Here is a 21,759-nt window from a genome sequence, read left to right on the forward strand (position 1 = left end):
AGAATTGGAGTGAAAGTTGAAACAGATCAGATAAATGCAAACAGAAAAGTTTTGGTTCCATCCAGGTGAAGAAAATCAAAAGTAGGAGAAATGAATCAAGGGTGGAAAAAGAAGCAAGACATTAGTTAAGAGAGTACCAGAGGAAGGGAGGGTTGGTGAGCGGAGAAGAGGCAATCATGGGAGGCTGGTGGCTCTGCCCTTGATGGCCAGGACCCGTCGAGGAAGACATGGGGTTAAACCCGGGATATAGCTCCACAACTTCACCCTGCAGTCACTGTGTTCAACAAGGGTGGAGTACAGGAGGAAGGGGATGAAGAAGGTTGGGTAAAAGGGGGTTTAAAAGACCAAACAGGAGGAATATTTGTCCAAAGAAAATTTAAAAGAGGAACAGAAAGACATCAAGAGAGGATGTAAAGAGATAAAGAAAGAGAAGAAAGGAATCAGGAGCAGAAAGTTAACCAACTTCGTTGAAAGCCTGCCAGTTAAAAAAAAGAAGATTAATGTAGGCAGTCTGAAGAGATCGCATAATGTCCCAATCACACAAACAAACAGTTGAAAAGCATCTTCTTAACAACAGGGTGGAGTATGTCTCTTAATGAAGGACAGGAGGCAGACACACACACACACACACACACACACACACACACACACACACACACACACAGACACACACACACACACACACACACACCTAAAGCTTAAACATGATAAAGCAGAAACTACAGCTTTTTAGCCACCTTTTTAGTCTAAATTATTAGTCTCATCACTTTATGAAGTTTATGTGAAATAAACAATGTAGAATATTAGTAGACTTGTACTTAGAGATTTATGCATGTTCAGTTCAAAACTAATTACATTATTACAACGGTAATTGTTGTGCATTTTTTAGGGCTTGTGAAAAATCCTTTGACTTCCAAAATAGGCTATAATCTTCTGAAAAAATAAGTTTTTTTTAAGTAATATAATTTAAGTCTATTATTTCTCGAAAGAATTATGGATGGATAGAACTTTCTTTTGTTGAATGACTATCATTTGAGAAACTTCTATTTCTTCTTTTAAAAAAAAGCCTTAAGAATTATCTTTTTAAAAAGGCCTTCTTTGAAATTCGTTTTTTTTAAGATTTTTTATGTGTTTTTAACTACTCTTTTATCCTTTTAAACTCTGTAGCACTTTGAGATTGAAAAATGTAAAGTGCTTTACAAATAAAATAAAATAAATAATATTAAAATGTATTATAATTTATTATTATTATTTTTTCACAGCCATACCAAAGAAAGCAAATTGAGAGCAGTGTCAGTGCAGCCTACAACATTTTACCTTGATGCAGTGAAGATCTGTCTTGAATTGGTACATATGGCGTTAATTGGGCTGTCATGACCTCTGACCTCTCCTATGGGGGTGAAGTTGTCTACGTTCCACACTTTCAGCATGCCGCCCCGACAGGCGCTCAGCAGCATAGGCCGACCTGGGACATATGCCAGAGCACAAACCCAGTCCTTATGGGCGTTTGGGATTTGCTATGAAGTCAAAGCAGAAACAAAAAGTCAGCAAGAGTGAAAGACAGATATCAGATGTTGTGTTTCCACATCAAAGTGTTTCAGTAACAGTTTCATGAATGTGAGTCATGTGGGTTATTGCGCTCTAAATATAGAAGCAGAAAAACATGTTCAGTGTCTTTTTTTTTTTTAATGGATGTAAATCATCTACGGTAATGTACCATATTTCTTGAATGGAAAATGCAGATTGTTGCTAGGCAACATACAAGCCAGACTCACTAATGCTGTATTTAGCCTCAATGCCGTAGTTATTCTTAGCTCATGCGTCTGTGTGCTCAGAATGTTACAATGGCTCTTCATGGACTTAAAAAGGATTCTTCTGTCTTACATTGACAAAGATTCAACAATGGCATGAGCTGCCGATTCATTTAGCAACAGGAAGTACACAAAGCCAAAGCTAATAATGTGTGCATGTGTGGCTAAAACGTGTGAAGAATAACAGGAGAAATGTCAGAAATGTTCAAATTATCTACATTTTATGCACATGTAAGGTTACATTTTTTTCCAGGCAAATCTTTTTTTTTTTTGAAGTAACTTTTTTCAGACAGAGCTTTATAATTAAAGGTTATTATAGAGATGTCTGTTACACATTGAAGCTCCACACTTCTGCGGTGTAAATACTTATAAGCAACCATTACAGAACATATTGTTAGTCTCATATTACTGAAGGAATTGAAGAGAAAATGAGGAACCTATGAGAATAAAACTCCTAGTGTAAGAAGAAAACAATAATTATCTCAGATGCTACTTTTTCACGTAGAATACACATACACACTTTTTATTTAATTTATTTTTTATCGTAACAAACTGAGCTGCAGATTATTTTTGCCTAATTAATGGAAACCATGAACAGGATGAAAACTTTATTGTGTTTATCCACTTTCTCCTGTTGTTTCCTGTTCAGCTGCCTCTGTCTGTTTTCTCAGCATGTTGCTTTAAGGTCACCAGAATAACACCTCATACGCAGTTCATTTTAACAGTTGATTCCACCAGGTGTCTCACATTACAGATACATAATTTTCTTTTCTGAACATTTAGCATTTTACAGCTATTCTCAAGTTTTTGTAGGCAGTAAATAAAATCTTTATCTATTCTTTATTTGTATTCAAACCCCTTACATATGATCTAAACAAAGAACCAACAATCTTAAACGCTGTGCTTTTCTTTTTTAGCTCTCTGTGCCAAATGTAAATTGAAATGATCATACTACATGTGGATCTTGCACACTAGCATGAGAGAAAACAGTGCCTCATGTGTAATGTTAACGTGTGAGCAGATTCTTAATTTATATGTAGATATTTAATTTATATGCAGACCTAGATGTAGGCACCGGTCCTTTACATTAAACATTACCTGCATGTCCTCTTAGTCAACGACTTGGAACAAATCACAGCTTCTTTCAAAGTGTAAATGAGTAATGATGTTTCAACAGTCAAATCAGTACTTGTTTTATATATTTTATATACCATGTTGTCTCTTTAATATTTTGGTATTATCTAAATTTAGATTCAAAGGTGTGTACATGTGCGTAAGTTTAACATATAACATTTTTAAGCCTCCTTCGCAACTAACAACTAACAACTTCCCATTTCTCAGGGTCACCAGAGGAATGGTGCATGTCCTCTGAAGGCCAGAATAGGTCAGGAAATTGGAAATGTGTCCTTCTCACAAATAGGAAAACGGAGAAAACCCTGAGAGAGGTAAGAGGTTGGGATGTGGAGGAGCTATTACACAATACAAAGATAGAGTTCACATGCTCCCTACTTACTGTAACAACCTTACACCATTGCTTCAAAAGTGTTATTGCTTTCCAACACCTCATCACAGCACCATCACACTGTAGTTACTGTTGCATAAGCATGTTTACAAACCAGTAAACATGCAAACTTGATAATGCTTTCTGGAAGGTCTATAAAATATGTATCAAGCCACTGGGAGCCCCTTAACCACACTGCTGAGTAATTATAAACACACTCTTCAAATGTTTTCCCAAGAAACTCACGTATGCATTTTCAACAGAGGGGTTGGTGCAAAATCGCAACTCTGGAGGAGTTTCAGAGTCTGTTGTAATATATTCTATCACACCCCAAGCCACAATTTGATCCTATTACATAATTAGACTGAGGCTGCAGAGTTAGAGAGGCTGTAAAAGAGATTGTGTTGGCTGCTTCACAAATGAGGTTGAGGTCACATGCGGCAGACCACAGACTGAGTTGATATAATTCAGCCTTAAATAGAAATAATTATGTCTTATGTTCTTGTTTTCTGTGTTTGGATTCACAAGAAGTTGTGCGAAATTGGAACATAATGTGCAGTTTAATATAAAAATGACCGGGCATGCAATTGAGAAATCCTCCCACAAGACGCATCATAATGCATTACGAGCATATGCAGGCAAAAGAGGATACACAAGAGGCATCAAAGCAGTGCCTTTTTGGTTCTAACACCCTGATGTTGACTCTGTTGCTTTTCAGCCACATTACACATGATAACACTCTGTTGATTTTCTCCACAGAGTGAATTCACGGGGTAAAACAGGACATGTAGGGAACATCCAACGACAGAATGCTCAACTCTTTCACTGTGACAAGCTAAATGCCACAGTAAGATTTAACTAGCATTGTACAGGCAAAAAGGACTGAGCTTTGGTGGTGAATGACTTCTCATCTTCATGGATATTTATTGGAAGAATGAAGGGATATCAATGAACCAGAATCAACCTTATTTTCCTTCTTTCTAATGGTCTACAAATTGACTCTACAAATTTGTATTTTTACTGATTAGTAGAACAAGCAATATCTGTAACACATGAGCAATGTAATATTCTCATTAGGAGGATGCAAGCATTCAGTCATATAGGAATTCAGCTTAATGTACTGCTGGTTGTAACAAAGACTGTAGACTCTTTGGTCTTTTGCTTGTTAAATTATTTCAAAATCCAAATCACTACTCTGCACAAGGAGTAAAACTACTATTTTAATGTGACTCAATTTTACACAACAATTTACATAGAGCTCCTAACACTATTTGGCACTCTAACTACCCTGGAAACTGCACCTATAAGATATGGAAAGAGCAACTAGCTCCAAGGAGCTCAGGGTCAAAAGGTCATGAATAATTAGCCTCGACGAACAGAAGACTGGTGCATGTTTTCACAGTATCTGCAGGCTCACTGCATATAATGTCAAGAGAAGGGTCGAGGAAAGGACAGGGTTTGAAATTTGAATTTATGAGCTACACATCCACAATATATTTTCACTCTGCTTCCTGTTTAACTCAGGCCTGCTGACCTTGTGTTCTTTGTCTGAACAAACCAAAAATACATTTTTAATTTTCATCGAGTCTAATAGAAAGTTAGCATTTCAGTTTGGTCTGATCATTTAATGTATTAAATGCAACTTCCTAATCCCTTACACATGCAGGCAATATTTACAGGACCCCCCCTCTTCCCCCACCCCAACACACACACACACACACACACACACACACACAGACCTGAGTGAGCTCCTGCTGCTCCAAATCCCATTTTTTGATGCCATTGTCTCTAGATCCGCTGAACAGCACATCCCCATTTACAGCCAAACACTCGATGCCGTCATAGTGTGGTGGTTCAAAGTTATGAGCTGGGCCTACATTACCCAGGGTTCCCTCTGCCACGTCAAAAACCTGAGGAGAAACCAAAAGTCAGTTCATCATTGGATTTGTCTCAATATGTGACACATACAGTAGAAGTGGTCTCAATATGTCAGAGTGTGAGCAGATGTAACCTTGACGTAATGGTCTTTAGAGCCTGTGATGACTTGGTCTTTGCCCAGCAGAGACTGTCCCACTGTCAGGCACATCACCGAGCCGATGTGGCCTGTCAACTTCCCCATCGCTTGCATCCTAAGTACACACATTCACACACAAGCGCGCACACACGCAAAAGAGGCGAAGCAAAGGTCTGTGAAATTCATTACTCACAAGAATCTGATTTTCAAGTTGTCAGTTTCACTGAATAAAATCACTTTTCGTCTCAAGAGTAAAGCGACGGAGACACGGCAACACCAGAGGCAGGGATGATACTGGAGAAATATTTAATACATACATTTTTCATTTCTTGGGGTTGTTATGCATCATTAAATTGGTCTGAGGCCTTCAGCGTAAACTGTCTGGTCCTATCTGTTAATCATTTACCCCTGGAAGCAGGAGGAGATTTTTTTTTTTTTTTTCGCAAGATATTAGAAATACAGGGTCTTCTAGGGAACCTGCTTGTTTTCACACTTGATATCGTCATCCCTGAGTTCCTGCACTTCTCTGTTTTTGACAGCCTTTCCCAATCCTTCAGTCAGGTTGGGTTCATCAGCTCACTGGTGGAGTCACATCTGCCAAATTAATATATATATATATCTACATCTGTGTCTAAAGGAATTAAGAGCTAGCTTTGCAGAAACTACCCGAATGAACAAACTAAGGAAATAACCTTCAGAGTGACTGAAGGACTGACATGAACTTAAAATTAGATTAGTATTTTAATGAACAAATGAATGAATCACACCTGTTTAGGTCCCACATGCGTACAATATTTCCAGCAGCAGAATAAAGCACAGATCCTGATGGGTTGAGGGCGATCTGGTTGATCTGACACTCCCCCTGTGCAAAGGTTATTGTGCGAGTCGTGGTGCCTGCACACGCGTCCCCAGAGACGACCTGCCCAGATGAACTGTTCGGAAGCAGAGAGGAGAAATATTATTAAATGACTTGAGGAGAGAGATAAGCTGAGTTTTGTATTCATTTTATTCATTATTTTGAATTGAAGAAGCACATCTCTAAACCATTCTTTTTAAAATATGCTACGCTGCAATATCTTTAGTTCTATTGTCCAAACCCTTTTTATCTGGCTGATTGTAAACAGTAACTTACGTTAGCGTGCGGATACACTTTGCAGAGTCACGGATGTCCCACACCTTTATGTAGGAGGTGGAGACGGAGAAGACCAGGCAGGAGGCAGGACAATATTTGACTGACACCACATTGTTTGGGTGGCCTTTTAATGTGACAATCTCCTGACCTGTTACCAGGTTCCACATCTTACAGGTACGATCTAGAGGGGCAAAAGAGGGGAGTTCAAATACTTCAAAACACAGATTCCTAGTTTGGTTTGACATAGACGATGTGATACGACATAAAATTAAAAGATACAACATAACATTATGTGATGTGACATAAATACATTAAATCAAAATCATTCTGCTAATTCTATTGTTGCAATTTGGCTGGCTGTGTTTGATTTGTTGTGAGAAAAGAGGACATGTTGAAGGTTTTGGGAAATATACATTCACATTATTCAAGAGAGCAAGCTGAGAAAAGTATGCCGATTATGTTTTATAAGTAATAAAATAACACCCGAATTAGCTTAGACTAGCATTAATACTGGAAAGTTGAGAAACGTTTAGCCTGTCCAACAATTGCAAAACAAACAACCCCTATACTCCTCCGACACTAATGTACAATTTTTTTAGTATTTGAATATCCAAGAGAAAACCCCTCAAAGGCACTCTGTCATGACACTCTTAAAGTAATTTTGTATTTTGCTTCATAGGGAAGACACTAATTTAAGAAAGTCTTAGAAATCACGTTTAATAGTAATTTATGTTCATTTAACAGCAGTCATAAAGAACGTACAAAATATATTTGATTTATTACAATATAAAAACAACAACAACAGTACAGTTAGAAGTATTTGTACCTTTAGATCCAGTAAACAGCAGCTCATCTGTAGCATCCACACACAGTACAGGCTTGGAGTGGCCCTCGGCCACAGACACACTCTGTAGGGGGGCTGTCCGACCCCCCTTCACACCTCCGATGGGATTGATCACACCCCTAAAGATCACACACGCACATACACTCAGTATGTAACAGTCATTTAAATACAGATCCTGTTATATTTACTTCTCTACGGATTTTTGTACTTTGATACAGGCCAATCCAAAAACATGCACACAAAATAAAAGAAAGCAATACAAACCTCACAAGATACAAATATACTCCCTTGAAGAAAATGTGTGTATTTAACGTACATGTAAACCCCGCACAAACAAACACGTACAAACACATATTTAACTGTTGGTTTTGTGAACCCACATGCTCCATCTCTCTGGTCTGCCTCCACTACCCAATCCCCCTTTTCCTTTGTGAAACAGCTCAATTAAGACACAGCAACAATGAGAGCTGCTTTGTATTCACCGTGTCTGTCTGCCTTACATTTTACACTCACATACACCTACTGTAAGTATACAAACACACACATGCCCATATACTGTATGTACTCAATCTCTTTCCCCTCGCCCTCCACAATCTACAGTCTCCTGCTGACAGGCCAGAGTCCCAGAATGCCTGGAGAGCAGTCAGCGGACTGAGACAGAGCTGGCAAAGGGAGAAAGAAAGAGGGGGAATGTGGGAAAATTGGTCCCTAGTGAGCTGCCCTACAACACCAGTAGTTCTTTATAGTGTGTGTGTGTGTGTGTGTGTGTGTGTGTGTGTGTGTGTGTGTGTGTGTGTGTGTGTGTGTGTGTGTGTGTGTGTGTGTGTGTGTGTGCGTGTGCGAGAGAGAGAGAGAGAGAGAGAGAGGCTAGTGTGTTTTTGGAAACTACAGTATATGGTGGCATGATTTTCTTCTCTGCCTGCATGCAGCTATGTGATGTCTCAGAGTTATAACACATACAAACACACATCAAATCAAACTTCCATCACCAGTGAATATTTTAAGTGCATAAAAAAAAAAAAGCTGTCCATGATCAACAAGTACAAAAAAAAAAATCGTGCATGTCTGCAAAGTCTTGTGAAACAAAAAAGAACACACTTGCAAAAAATACACTCAAAACAAATGGTACAAACAGCCACAGCCTGCCTCAATGACTACACAGCAGCCAGCAACTCAAAAATAAACCACAGCACAAAGTCCTGAGACGTCATCGTCACCACATGCAGGACGGGGCTTTATCTCAAGTCAGCACCTCAATGGTGAGTGGCCTTTAGGTGCCAATGGAAAGGGTTTGGTACATGTTGTCAAGGTAGAGAAATGTTACAAGTTGATAACACCATCAGATTAGCAGCTTCCGCTTCTATGCACAGCTGCAAAACCTGACTGTGAAGGGAAGTGAAGACACCATCACATAAAATCTGTCCTATCTTCATTTTAGACCAAATTCCATGAAAAAAAATGAGGACAGGGTATAGATATATATAATATGTGTCTATATATTAAAAAGAGGAGAAACCTATACTTTGATGGATGTAGTTTTCTGTACACGAAGAAAGGGAAGCTATTAAGACAAATAGTATCAGAGGGATTTGAGGTGCCTTTTCATTTGAATGAACTTTATCACTCTGAAGACTGCAGTGATTGAAGGTTTTATGTCTTATTGTCTTTGGTTATAATATAAAGTCAGTGGGACACATTCATGTCTAGATGTTAAAGTCATAATATGTAACTTTCAAATAGACTTGACTGTTTCATTTTTGTTAATCCTTTAGAAAAATATTATTATCAGAGCTTCAATGATTATAATAACCAATTAACAAAGTTACACCTTACATAGAAATATTTAATTGCAGAATACTTTATCTGCAGTTTCTCTTTTGTCTTTGTACATTTAATGATATACTATCATTTAGTGATAGTTTTTTGTACAGTACTGTGCTATATTAAGGTCCGATAAGCACTGCAGATATTACAGTGTGCTGTGTTATGCACTTTGTTAGGGCTGCTAATGGATATGGCAGGGCCAGCAACTGTGTGACCAGCAGACTAATGAAAAACATGAGGAGAGATCAGTGTGTGCTCTCAGCAGTACATCTAAAAACAGGCAGAAGCGCCATGGTGAGAGATTCAACCATTTTTGTGTGTTTGCAAGATAGTGTATGTAAGGGTTTGAAAGAGAGGGAAAAAAATAGGAAGGATTGATCTTTAAAAAAAGAAAAAAAGAAAAGACATATTACATGTTTCCAAAAAAAATGTTTTAGAAGACCATTAATGCTCATCTGTACAAGCTTCAGCCAGTTGGCAATTAGCTTAACTTAGCATAAACACTGAACCATAAAAAAAAATGGCTAGCATGGCTCCATCCCTCTAACATTGAACAACCGTCACCTTTGAAGCTCACTAACTTACACATGAACACAATGCATACTTTGTAACCTAAACAAAAGCTTTAGAAGAAGCTACATCATCGTCTGGTGGTGCCTGGTTTATACAGACTTATGATTAGACCTGAAGGAGCCACTGCTTTCATTCAAGACAAAGGCTAGCAATTTCACCCACAACATAACATACTATTTATAATGATGTCTTTGCACTGATTAAACAAGACATACAAAGCTTTAGACGAGAAAGGTCGGTCGTTTCATCTACTAACCTCGAGATCAGCAGGTTTGTTTCTACCTCTTCCTGTTTGCATGTTGTCCTTGGCCATTGCTGACTGTGTATGAATGCCTTCAAGAATATGTGATTGCAGTGATTATTAAGAATTTGACTAGCTTTAGTGGCTGCTGTTGAGATGTTGTTGTTGTTGTTAAAGAACTAGGCAAGCCACTGATGGCTGCAGATATATCTCTGAAGGAAAGAAAAAATATAAATATTTAGTAAAATTATGTGTCCTGTAACTTGTTGTATTTTTTAACACTCTATTTCTATCTTTATTGTAGAATGAACTAAATACAATCTTCTAGTGTATAGTAACTTCCATTATCATACTGTCATTTTAAATGCTAATATAATACCTGAAAACGTTCATCATTGTTACTGGCAGTGTAGCAATAAGTCTGAATAAGCTGTTGTTACTTTGAGCGTTCTTTTCTATCCATCCCTTTCTTTCTGCATCTCCCTCTATCCGAGAGTCTAACACAGTCATAGGAGATTCTACCTGTTAAAAAAGATGTTTTTCTTTGCCACTGTTACATTTTCCACTTGCTAAATGTTTCCAAGTGCTTTGCTCATGTCAGATGAATCTTCGGACTTGTATAAAATATAACTAAGAGTAAGTGTCTTCAGATATCCTTTGTTATTACTTGGGTTACGTTTTCTCCAAATATCAAGAGGTTACTCCGAACATGTTCAATTACATTTTCAAACTGTGTTATTTTCTTTTTTTCTGTCTATTAGTGAAAAGGTTCATTCAGGCCTTGTAGGCGGAAAATCACTACAGAGAAAAACAACATCACATGGGTGGGAAAGGCCGCCAGCTCAACAAAACGGCATGTGGTAAAAACATGCACCACATGTACCTCCATCACAGAGGAGAGTAAAAGATGGCTGAGGCCAGGCAAAGCTCGGACTACCAGTGAAGACGACATGACACCATGTGAGTGAAACAGGCTGATGGGAAAACAGAAAGAGACAAACACAGTTCCTCTACCTGAGCACCTCGGAGAGCGAGGAGTCGCTGTCATCCGACCTGGAGGCAGAAGAGGAGCAGGATAGGGGAGGGTGGGGTTGGGGCGGGGACAGGAAAGGGTCAAGCACGATTAGGAAAGACAGAAGGGTTAGGCTACTGGCAGCGGGTTAAAGGGAGGAGTGACTGAAGGAAGGGTTCTGGACACAAAGCAGTGAGCAGACTGTTCAGGAAACTTAGTCAAACAATGGAGCTTGTTCAGCAATTAGAAGGCATTTTGATATCAAATATGTTTTGTTTTTTTCACAAAGCTAATCAATGAACAGGCTTTATTCTTTGACATCTGTCCACAGATGTTCTCCTCAATAAAGCACATTTACTGGTCCACCCAAAATAAGCAATGAGCTTGTTAAGTTCACTTCCTATTTGCGTTGTTAGCACTAGTATTAAATATTAACGGAAACTTTAAAGAAATAGTTGTGACAGTTTGGGTAATTAACTTTTTTAATAAACTTGATTTATACCGCTCGTGTCTTGTGTTTATTACAACTAAATACACCACAGAAAACTAAGGCTCATTTTTAGCTGTAGCCTGAAAACCAGCTAAAAAGCTAGCTTAGCTACTTAGCTAGCATCTGTCAAAGGGTAACAAACCTTCAAATACAGTAGGCTATATATGGTGGTGACATTTTTTTTTTTAATCATAATGTTTTAAAAAGAATATACCTTGTAACGAGTGAACTTAAGAGGTGCAGGCAGATGGATTTAGTTAAACTTGGAAAAAGCAGAGTTAGCTAATTCGCCGTTTCCAGTGTTACTCAACTTAATTATCCTTGCGATAGCCTATTATTTATTTCAGACTTTAGAGCTGTATATATTTTCACATACGTTCTTCCCAAAATGTCCAAATATTTAATTAAACAAGGAAGAAATAAGGTAGACAAAGGGAAAAGGGAAAGTGCTTAAGGAAAAAACACTGACAACAAACAGTTATATTGCGACTCATTGAATGGCCCCTAATGCCAGTGTCCACTCTGGAAGATAATGTATTCAATCAAGCTCAAATTGACCCTGCTCAAAGCCATTGAAATTAAAAATCCACAGCACACCGTACCTCAACAATAGCCTCAAGGGAAAGCCTGGTATGTAAGCCACAGTGCAATAAAAATGTTATTATATTGTAAATATTTGATAGCCTCTGGTTTGTCGCCATGAGAGCCAGTACTTTACAGTCCTGAGCATGAAATAATAAAAAAGAGTTCTGGATATGTCTGGAGGAAGCAACAGTGTTAGAAAGTGACAGAAATTTCCTTTATTTCTTGGTAGGCCTATTTACTGCTGGCTATGGTGGCTATTGGCATAGTAATCTGCTCTCCTGAGAGATTGTTGAGACAAAATCTTTATTTAAATTTAATGGGTTTTTAAGGAGTCCGGTGTCAAGATTTAAAAAGGACATGAGATTCAAAGTTTCTTTCGACATAACAAACAAATTTGATTAAATGAAATGTGTAGAGAACTTGATCACCGTCTTGTCAGCAAGCCATCTGCTCAAATGTGATCTGCAAATATTCTTTATGCATGTAAAAATCACACAAAGTTACTGCATTTCAAAAGATTCAATGAACGATGTACTGATGTTCTTCAGAGCTTCACTTCTTCTTTTTTTCTTTGCACAGCAGAAAACTTCTCATTTCACAATTACATAGAATTAACTCAAGACTATTCATACTGGGTTTTCTAATGACTTAACTTCATTTATCTTTGAACTCATGCTTTTAGAGATCAGTTAAGTTAGTTCAGAGTTAGGTCAGACATGTTCATGTTAGGACAGTGAAACCAAACAAATAAAAAAGAAGGGTTTAAATTATTGACCTTTTGATAAAATACACCATGTTCACTTTTGTAAACAAGAGAGTGGAAATAATACAATGATGATAATGTTTCTGCAAACTGCAATGCATCCTGAAACAAAAAATTAAACCTCACACCACTTAATAATCCTTCATCATGCTCTGTAGGGAACTACAGACACTAAACATAAACATCTTCACACACTGTGTGCCTAAGTCAATCCAAAATGGCTATCCAATAGCTGCATACATGCATTACTACATCTTTCCATCCAAACAGCTGCATGAAAAGTGGGCATGGGCTAACTCATTTACCTACCCCTGCTGCACATCCTGAAGACCCACGGGCTCTAGCACACACATATTTAAACATTCAAACACACAAGACTCAAGCTCTATAAACACATCTGTGATTGCAAAGGGCTCAATAAAATAATGTTACTAATAATACTGTTCTAGACTGTTTTAGATTAACAGTTACCCTAATATATTACACACATATTGTGTGTGTGTTTTATATGGTTCTTTTTTGTTTTATACGGTATATATATATATGTATATAAATGTGTGTGTGTGTATGTATATATATATATATATATATATGTGTGTGTGTGTGTATATATATATATATATATATATATTATAGTGTATATATATATATATATACACACACACACACACACATATATATATATATATACATATATATATATATATACACACACACACACACATATGCAATCAGAAATATCAATATTTAATTTCCGCTTCTCTAAATGCTTCTACATTCATCATCACTGCAGCTTGAAAAAAACAACAATTAATTAGGCCATATCATACCACATCTTACTGTTTCCCCATTTACCACAACAAACATTGTTTCTTTTTATTCAGCATGATGCAATCTGAGTGGCTGCTCTCCCCTTCCCCTCATTTTCTTTCTTTAACGGCTAAATGGATTGGAAAGACACTACAATTAAACATCCTTTATTAGTGTTGCTAAAAGCAAGCCTGACGAGTGTGGTTTCGGTTTTCATGATCAGACCTTCGGTGCCTTCAGAGTGCATTTAACACCTAGATTGTGTGAGAGTTTGCACCAGCTGTTCCCCAAGGAACAAAACTAATACCAGATGAAAAGGTCTCTACGTCTAAGAGCAGGATTCTTCTGAAGAAAAGCGGCTTGTGTAGCACACTCATAAGAGGCTCATCAATACTGTAGGTGAAAACACTTCTCTCAAAGCCCTGACCTTCAGTCTATCTAGTGGACCAGGGAGGACCCTAAGCCATGGAGGAGAAAAAAAGAAACAAAGGCAACTAAAAGAATGGTTCAACTTGAGTCTGAATTGATCAGGTGGGAACAAGGAGACAAAAGCAGTTTGCGAAACTGTGTGCTTACTTGTCTAAAGCAGAACCTTGGGTTTGGTTGCTGGTGAGCCTTGAGAACACATTTCGGTCATTCCTGGTCCTCAGAGGAGGGGAGGACGGGGGAGTGTAGCCATCAGTGGGCCTGATAAAAGGCAGAAAAGTGAACAAACAGTTGAGGACAAGATTCATTAAAAATAAGGAGCTTGAAAATTATGTTGCGTCAAAAACTGGGATGAATCATCCAACAAAAAAAAGCTCTGAATATTACAGTGCCTGTACCTGTATGCACGGTCGTAAGATTTCCTTCGTGTTATTGGGGAAGTGTCATAACCACGAGACTGCCTGGGACTGATACACAAACACACGCACAAAAGAAAACTAAGCAACAGGGCACAGGTTGATACAAAGCTATGTGATCTGTTGGGAATCTATAAAGCAGACAAAAGCAACTAGTACACTCATTTCTTAACACATCAAACCACACACAACCAGGCTTCCCTTTTTCCAGGGACTGATGCAAGGTTTATAGATTTCTCCTTTGCCGTCCCAAAAGCAGTTTTAAAACCAAAAAAATATTACGCCTCTAGCCAATCTCATGCGATTGTTTGCTTTGAAGTGCCAGTCGGAAAAGCACAGATTTTTTTCTAATAATTTTGACTCAGTTTTAAGAAAACAAAACATAAAAAGATACCTTTTTTTTCCTGTAGATAAACTTGTGAAATACCATTTGGTTGAACTTCGAGTAACCCATGCAAAAAAAATTCTGGGCTTCTAGACTAGAGTCTCAAATTGACACTTTTTTCACTACGTTATATTTGTCATGTTGTTCATTTTAAGAATTTGGGAATAAACAGTCAGAGAGATATGATTGAAAGCATATGCAGGAAAGGCTGGGAATGGTTGCAGCCTTTAGAGCAGGATAGATCCCAAGGAGAAAAATATATCTTCCTAAAGTAGAGTCAACAACAAATTCACAAAAAATCCCTGTCTGAAGTTACAACAGTAGGTCAGGTGTGCCTAGGGTCAAGGAAGAGGTCTTTTAAATTCACATCTTTTCAAGTAATGGTTGCATTCATTTATCCAAAACACAATGTGAGCCGAAAACAACACACATCGTGCAAACTACAACCTGTATGATGATATGAGGTGTTTTGTGGTAGCATCATGGGTTAACCGCTAATTTAATTGTTGATGCAGTTATTTTTTGGATTAAGTCGTTTGTAACTAGCCAAGAGATGTGGCTTAACAGTTAGCCTAAATTGCTATATAAACAATTTAAATTGTTGATTTAAAGCAACAAATGAAGATACAGTCGAGTGAACTCAAATCAAAGGATATGTTTGGTTGCTAGCTATAAAGAAACTGGTTGTAATTAGTCATTTTATATGAATCCAAATGCCATGAGTACCGTACTGTGTAGCCTAAAAGTTAAATGTGTTAGCTTAAGGTAATGTATCAAAACCTTAACTTGTAAGCTTTTAAAACAGGATTAGAAGCTTAATTCTATACACTTAACTATTACTAATGGATGAATGTCTGTTTGCTAGCTCAAAGTAAAATATGTGTAATAATGTAAAAAAAAAAAAGGAATATGGTGAAACAGCTACTTGTAATGTATTGCAAGTTGTCTTCACAAGTTATGCAAGTATGCTTGTAGTGTCAATAAGGGCGACTAGAGCTGATCTGTTACACTGTTGGGAAACATTAAACATAACAGTTGGTATCCACAGCAGTGTGGGCTTCAATTAAAATACCCTACTATCAGACACACTGTAATAAATGATAACTTGTCAAGTGAAGTCGTAACACTTCTGAATAATATGGACCCAGGCCGCCATCGTTAACCTTTTCGATAACACCTGTTAAACCTTACTCTCGCCTATCTCAGATGTGATTCTGATTCACTTACAAGGTGTGTCCCCTGATAGGTAGGCTGATGGTGCGGGATGCTCTGTCTCTGTGAAAGGGGTCTCTCAGGGCCAAACTGAGTCCCAGACTCACTTTCCCCAGGCTCAGGCCATCTTCCTGGATGTCAGTCAGAGAGGCCAGAGATTTGGTAATGTGTTGCTGCTTACTGCCCGATGAGGGGTCCAAGACTGGACCTAGATACTCTGCTGATACTGCCTTCATTTGAGCGGACAGACGAGGCTCCATCTGTGTGAAAAATTAGTACAATTTTTGTTTTTGTAATAAGCCTTTAGGACCATAGAGAATAAAGTCAGTGTGATAAAGAAACTAAGACATAAAATAAACAAAGTTTACATTTAATTAAGGTGCAGAGGATATTAACATACAGCCTGAAAACATCATTCAGCTGGGAAAAGGTGCAAAGAGAATTTTAAAATTGTAAAACAAACATGTTTTAAAAGAGAAAGCAGCCTTGGTGGTTTATAAAAAAGGCTGGATGGAGAAAAACAAGAACTAAAAAAAACACATAAAGAAAAAGCACATCGTTATGGATAAGAGGGATTTTCTTTCTAACCAGGGTTTCCTCCTCAGAATATCAAAAAAAGCTTTATGAGGTCGAAGAGTTTTAAAGTTTAGCTTACACTGCCCCCTCATGGTTTGCTACCACAATGACAACTGCTCTGACAAACTGGGATGTGTGTAGATGTGTCATTGAAAATTAGAGCAATAGTCAATGCACAGTAACATCATCTGACAACATGAACTGTCAAGGTACAGACTGTAAGTTGCAGCACTGTACAAACCTTTCACTTTTAATAATGATAATAAACAACTCAAAAATGCAAATCAGCCATACCTTTGTCTTGAAATCATCCTGGCTGTTGGACTCTTTCATATGAGATACACTACAGGAAGAGAGAAAATCAGCAGTCAGGAGAGTAGAGAGCAGTGCATACTCGGTTTTTTCAGATGAAAGATTCAGAGAATGAAAAACATTCTTATTTATTTTTTGCTAACAAGGACAAACAGTAGCAGATGGTGTGAGATGTTTTGTTTTAGGAAAAGAAGGTCACAGTGAGAGGAGGATGTTGTGTGATGTGTATCAACAATGGCATGTGGGCGAGCAGACTCCCGTCTCACCTGCTGTCAGAGGCTTGGCTGAACTCAGAAGGCTCCTCATCTGTGCTGGCATAGCCGTTTTCTAGAAGCACAAAAAATATACAATTGTCATGACTGAGCAAAACACACTTACAAATTATTTATCACGAAACTGTTTTTATAATGTTATATCTTTTTCTGTATTTTCCCTAAAAAGAAGTCCACTAAATCATGCATATACTGTATCTGTGATAATGTATAACTAATATGGCATCATCCCTTACAAATATTTACCAAGTCTGATGAGGACCAATTTTTATCTATGTGCCTGCCCTGCTGCATTTCTTTTTGAAGGACTGCACAAACAAGCAAGCAGTAGTAATTGGACGACTGAGTGAGAATCAAAGTAAAACATTATTTCAAACTGTCGTTAAATTATGTACTGTCTGGTTTGATAAAAAACAGAAGTGTTAAGCACAATGAAGACAGCCATGTATAAATCTGTTCTTAAGATTTCACCAAAGAGTGAAGCATAGACATTAAGAGAGTAGACTGTATTTATTGTATGCAGAAGCAAACTGAAGGAGAAATATTGGCAAAGGAGAATCAAGAGAGGAGTGCGAAGGAACAAACTTACTAAATGTTACAGACTGTTTTTGAACACTAACAATATCCACAACTCACCCTGCTGCACATTGTGGATGAGAGCCTGAAGTTCAGGGATGTATTCTGCCTTTTCTCGCAGGGCATCCAGGATTATGTGATTATGGGAGGAGCCAATCACATCTGTCTGTCTCAACTGACCCTCCAGTAGTCTGATCTGAGCCTCCCTCTGAGCGACCTGTAAGCTCTGCGCACACACCATGACCATATATGTCATCAATTAAAATGCATATGCATACACACAAAGTGCTACAGAATAAATGTTTTAAGAAGATATGAATCAAATACTAGGATAACAGACTACTGTTTATCTGCACAGTGTTCATTTTGTAATTGTATCGAGCTATTTGGTACAATGAAAAACATCCAAAAATCATGCTGTACTACATGCCACTAGATGGCAGCAAACCACAATTCATGTCGCTTGCATACCACAAACTACATGCACCAAGTTCTTGGTATTCAAATATGAACATCACTTTAACTTGTTTCAACATTATGGATTTAAAAACAGTTTCTAATGTTAAAAAATAGACTATTTTGCTTCATTGGTTTTAAGATGACTTACTTTGTCAATAGAAGCCTTCAGGAAGTGGTCGAGCAGGTTGCGAGCCTCAGCCAGAGAGCAGGAGCTGATCACTACTGATGTGTCCACAGAGTCCAGCTCATCCTGAGGGACGACACAACCAACAACCCTGAGCATTACAGGAGGCCCTCTGTCCCTTCACACAGCCGATAGGCTAATTTGTTTTATTTTCTGTGCTTGTGTGATACTGTGTGCGAGTGTGTTTATACCTTGGTCTCTTCTATCTGTACAATGGTGGCCTGACAGTCAGACAGGCTGTCATTAATGTAGTCTATGTTGGCGTTCAGCACCTCAATCTCCTCATTTATTTCCAGAATGAGGCGGTCCTCTGCTTCTGGCCCCTCCCCTTCTGCACTCAGTACCTGCCTCTTGTGTGAGAGCGCTTCCTGCTGGGCCGTCAGCTCCTCTCGTTTCTGAGTCATACAAAATATAAATGCAAACACAGCAAGAAAAAAAAAGAAAGTCCGATCTATTATAAAAAAATCTCAAGAAAAATGAAATAAGTGTTATTTCCATATTTCCACATCAATTTGTGATAACTCTGTTCTAACACTAAGTTTAAACCTGACAGCATTTCTAAAGAGGTGAGTCGGCATACTGTAGCAGACAGTTCTGCATGGTTTTAACAGTCACTGCCTTTAAAAAAGGAGGAAGGATGAGCCTCCCCTCACTTTGATTAACGTTGACAGCTACTGAAATAAAGAAATAAAGTGTGGCTTAAAGAGCTACTTCTGCTGATGCTGAAACTGTTCGTTTTTTCCTTTGGTTTTAATTTGAAAAAAAAAAACCCACTGCTGTCCACCACACTGTTGTTACTGGCTTGTTGTATTACAATCAATTTGATCTCAGTACCATCTGTTGTAATCCCAGTAAAGTAAAACCACACTTCTTTTAACAGCACTTCATTTTAATCGCATCAGAGCTAAACCTTCAGACCATCCTCACCTTGATAAGGCGATCCATGTCTGACTCCATATTAGAGATCGTCATTCTTTGCATGACAATGTCCATTATGCGATGCTCAAGGGTCTGCCACTTTTGACGAGCTGATTTGGAGAAACTGCTGGCTCTGCCTGCCGCAGCGCTGCTGCCAAGGCTCGCTGGTTTACGCTGCAGCTTCTTCCTGCTGCTGAAAGGAGAGGAAGAAAGAAGAGAGGTATGTAGAGGGGAGGAGAGGAAAGGAGGAGAAAGCTTATCACCACCGCTACTCCTTTCAAAATGTTAACCACATTCAAGTCTAAAATGACTTCTACTTAAAAATGGTTGTGCAAAAATGTCAATCCATCTCACCCAATGACCTTGTTTCCATCCATGCTCCCTTCACTCTCTCCGAGATATCCAAATCCATTGTTCTTGTTGTTCCACTGCTTTACCAGTCCACTCACAGTCCTCCCAGTCTCAGGTTCAGAGCTGCTGGCTGTTGTGCTGGCTGATAACTCTGCTCCTGAGTCTGTAACTGAGGGGCTGTGGTTCCAGCGGGCCACGCGCCCTGCCACGCGCTCTGACATAGGCTTTGCCAGTCGGCGCAGGGCAGTCACTTCCTGCGTCTTTCTGCGCAGTACCAGCTCCTGCTGCCGCTTCTGAGACTCCAGAGATCTGATCTGGTACTGATGGACAGGAGGATCAAAAAGATGTTTAATATTTATGTCATTGGGCATTCATAAAAAAAAAAGTCATGGTTCTCTGATTTTGATAAGGATCCTTGAGCTGCTTTTTGCACAACAGGCTTTAAAAGTGTTGATCATGAAAGCATGTGATCACTTCAGATGAAACTCTACATAACAGGATTATAAACAAGGCCCAAGGTATGACAGTGTAAATGTTTTCATGCTGATTACTTAAGAGTTATGCTGCAGGGAAAACATTAAATGTGGAATTTTGAATCTTCAAAACATAAAAGCAATCCCGACAATCTGTATTCAATATGCTCATAATCCTTAAATCAATTTCTGATGTGTCAGACTGTCAAACAGATGGAGGCCCGATGTATATTCACACGTTTGCAAGCATCCACACCTACTCATTCAGTGTGAATCATCTCTGTAAACACAGCGGGGATTTGGACCATGTTGAAAACACATGTAACAAAGATTAAACATGCTCGTGTGCAATATTAGCTCACACTTTCTCAGCAACTGCAGACACATAAAACCAGAAATCTTTCCGTGCTTAATGACCAGAAGCAAGTGCTTTCTGACCTCCTGTCGTCTCTGCTCCTTCTTGAGCTGGGCAATCTCTCGACTCCTCTTTGCCTCCACCATCCTCCTCCTTTGCTGCTCTTCCTTCATCTGTTTCATCAACGCAACCTGGAAATAGTCAAGTGTTGCTTAAGAATCTTGTCATTCATACTCTTGCTCCTCCCAAATGACCCTAGCTGGCTCCTTCCTTACCTTGGCTTTCTTCATGTCGTTGACCTCTCCCTGGAGTTTCTTCAGCTCCCGTTCGTACCTCCCCTGGTTTTTAAGGAGTCGTGCATGCTCTTTCTGCGCTGCTTGTAGCTTCAGGAGGTCTCGGTTCATCTCCTTAAGGCGTTTCTCGTAGTCATGCTTGATCCGGCTTGCCTTTTCCTCTGTGTAGTTTTCCATAGACACTGTGGTATCAAGAAATACTGTTAATGACTTGTTATCAGGATGCTACTTTAGCTCTACACCTTATGCGTATTTATGTATTTGCTAACACCCAAATGTTTGTGTTAACCACAAAATCCAATGCCGTCTGAACTCACTGAGGTTCTGCAGCACACGGTCTCTCTCCAGCTGAGTGTCTCGGATTTTGTTCTGCAGTAGAATGAGCTTCTCCTCGTACTGCAGCTTCAGCATCAGCAGCCTCCGCTGGCTGTTCTCCAGCTCATCTATCAACTTCTGTTTGATCTCGATCTCACAGGTCAAATCAGCCAGGTCTGCCTGGAAGTTGGCTGCTTAAAGTCCATTCAAAATTAAGTTAGATAGTCATTAGTAAAAAAAAGTTGCCCCCACAACCCTTAGTTTTACTTTCATTATATTAAGGCTGCAAGATGATTTTTCTTTCTTTTTAATTGAAATTAAACCTACAACTTCAACAATATGTGTTTTACATGTCGGTTCTTTGTGCTTCTCGGTCATATAAACACAAAAAAGTCTAATTTTATCTTTTCTGGCAACTGTCTGGCAACCTGCATAAAGTCTTTACAGAAAAAGCAGATGCAGGAGAAGTTGGCTAGCACTAGGAGTTGCAGACATACTAACAGCTCTGTGAAGCTGTTCATGCTAACAGCAGTTCTCTGAGCTAACATCAGCATGCTAATATTATGACAAAGATAATACTAACTTTCTATTATATGTTGTATTTTTCATTACTTCTAAATGTTGGCATGCTAACAT

The 21,759-nt window shown here is 38.6% G+C and overlaps 1 protein-coding gene across 10 annotated transcripts in view; it reads right to left on the reverse strand.

The window, feature by feature from the left end:
* The window catches only part of kif21b (kinesin family member 21B), a 58,632-nt gene that overhangs the window by 7,076 nt on the left and 29,797 nt on the right, over nt 1–21,759 (reverse strand). Inside the window, exons 14-34 of one of the 10 annotated variants that reach the window (XM_079340726.1) lie at nt 21,126–21,314; nt 20,791–20,990; nt 20,599–20,706; nt 19,691–20,007; nt 19,346–19,526; nt 18,610–18,813; nt 18,383–18,484; nt 17,836–18,001; nt 17,194–17,254; nt 16,910–16,958; nt 16,055–16,299; nt 14,425–14,493; nt 14,177–14,287; nt 10,955–10,993; nt 7,285–7,421; nt 6,459–6,639; nt 6,094–6,258; nt 5,324–5,441; nt 5,052–5,222; nt 1,318–1,517; nt 138–274 (exon numbers count right to left, since the gene is read on the reverse strand). In XM_079340726.1, coding sequence (XP_079196852.1) covers nt 175–274; nt 1,318–1,517; nt 5,052–5,222; nt 5,324–5,441; nt 6,094–6,258; nt 6,459–6,639; nt 7,285–7,421; nt 10,955–10,993; nt 14,177–14,287; nt 14,425–14,493; nt 16,055–16,299; nt 16,910–16,958; nt 17,194–17,254; nt 17,836–18,001; nt 18,383–18,484; nt 18,610–18,813; nt 19,346–19,526; nt 19,691–20,007; nt 20,599–20,706; nt 20,791–20,990; nt 21,126–21,314 — 3,113 coding nt within the window. In that variant the 3' untranslated portion in view covers nt 138–174. Of the gene's footprint in view, nt 1–137; nt 275–1,317; nt 1,518–5,051; nt 5,223–5,323; nt 5,442–6,093; nt 6,259–6,458; nt 6,640–7,284; nt 7,422–10,954; nt 10,994–14,176; nt 14,288–14,424; nt 14,494–16,054; nt 16,300–16,909; nt 16,959–17,193; nt 17,255–17,835; nt 18,002–18,382; nt 18,485–18,609; nt 18,814–19,345; nt 19,530–19,690; nt 20,008–20,598; nt 20,707–20,790; nt 20,991–21,125; nt 21,318–21,759 lie in introns of all 10 variants that reach the window. The other 9 variants (XM_079340724.1, XM_079340725.1, XM_079340722.1 and 6 more) reach the window with 9 other exon arrangements.

This window comes from Symphodus melops (assembly GCF_947650265.1).
Source record: "Symphodus melops genome assembly, chromosome: 4".
NCBI classification, from domain to species: Eukaryota; Metazoa; Chordata; class Actinopteri; order Labriformes; family Labridae; genus Symphodus; species Symphodus melops.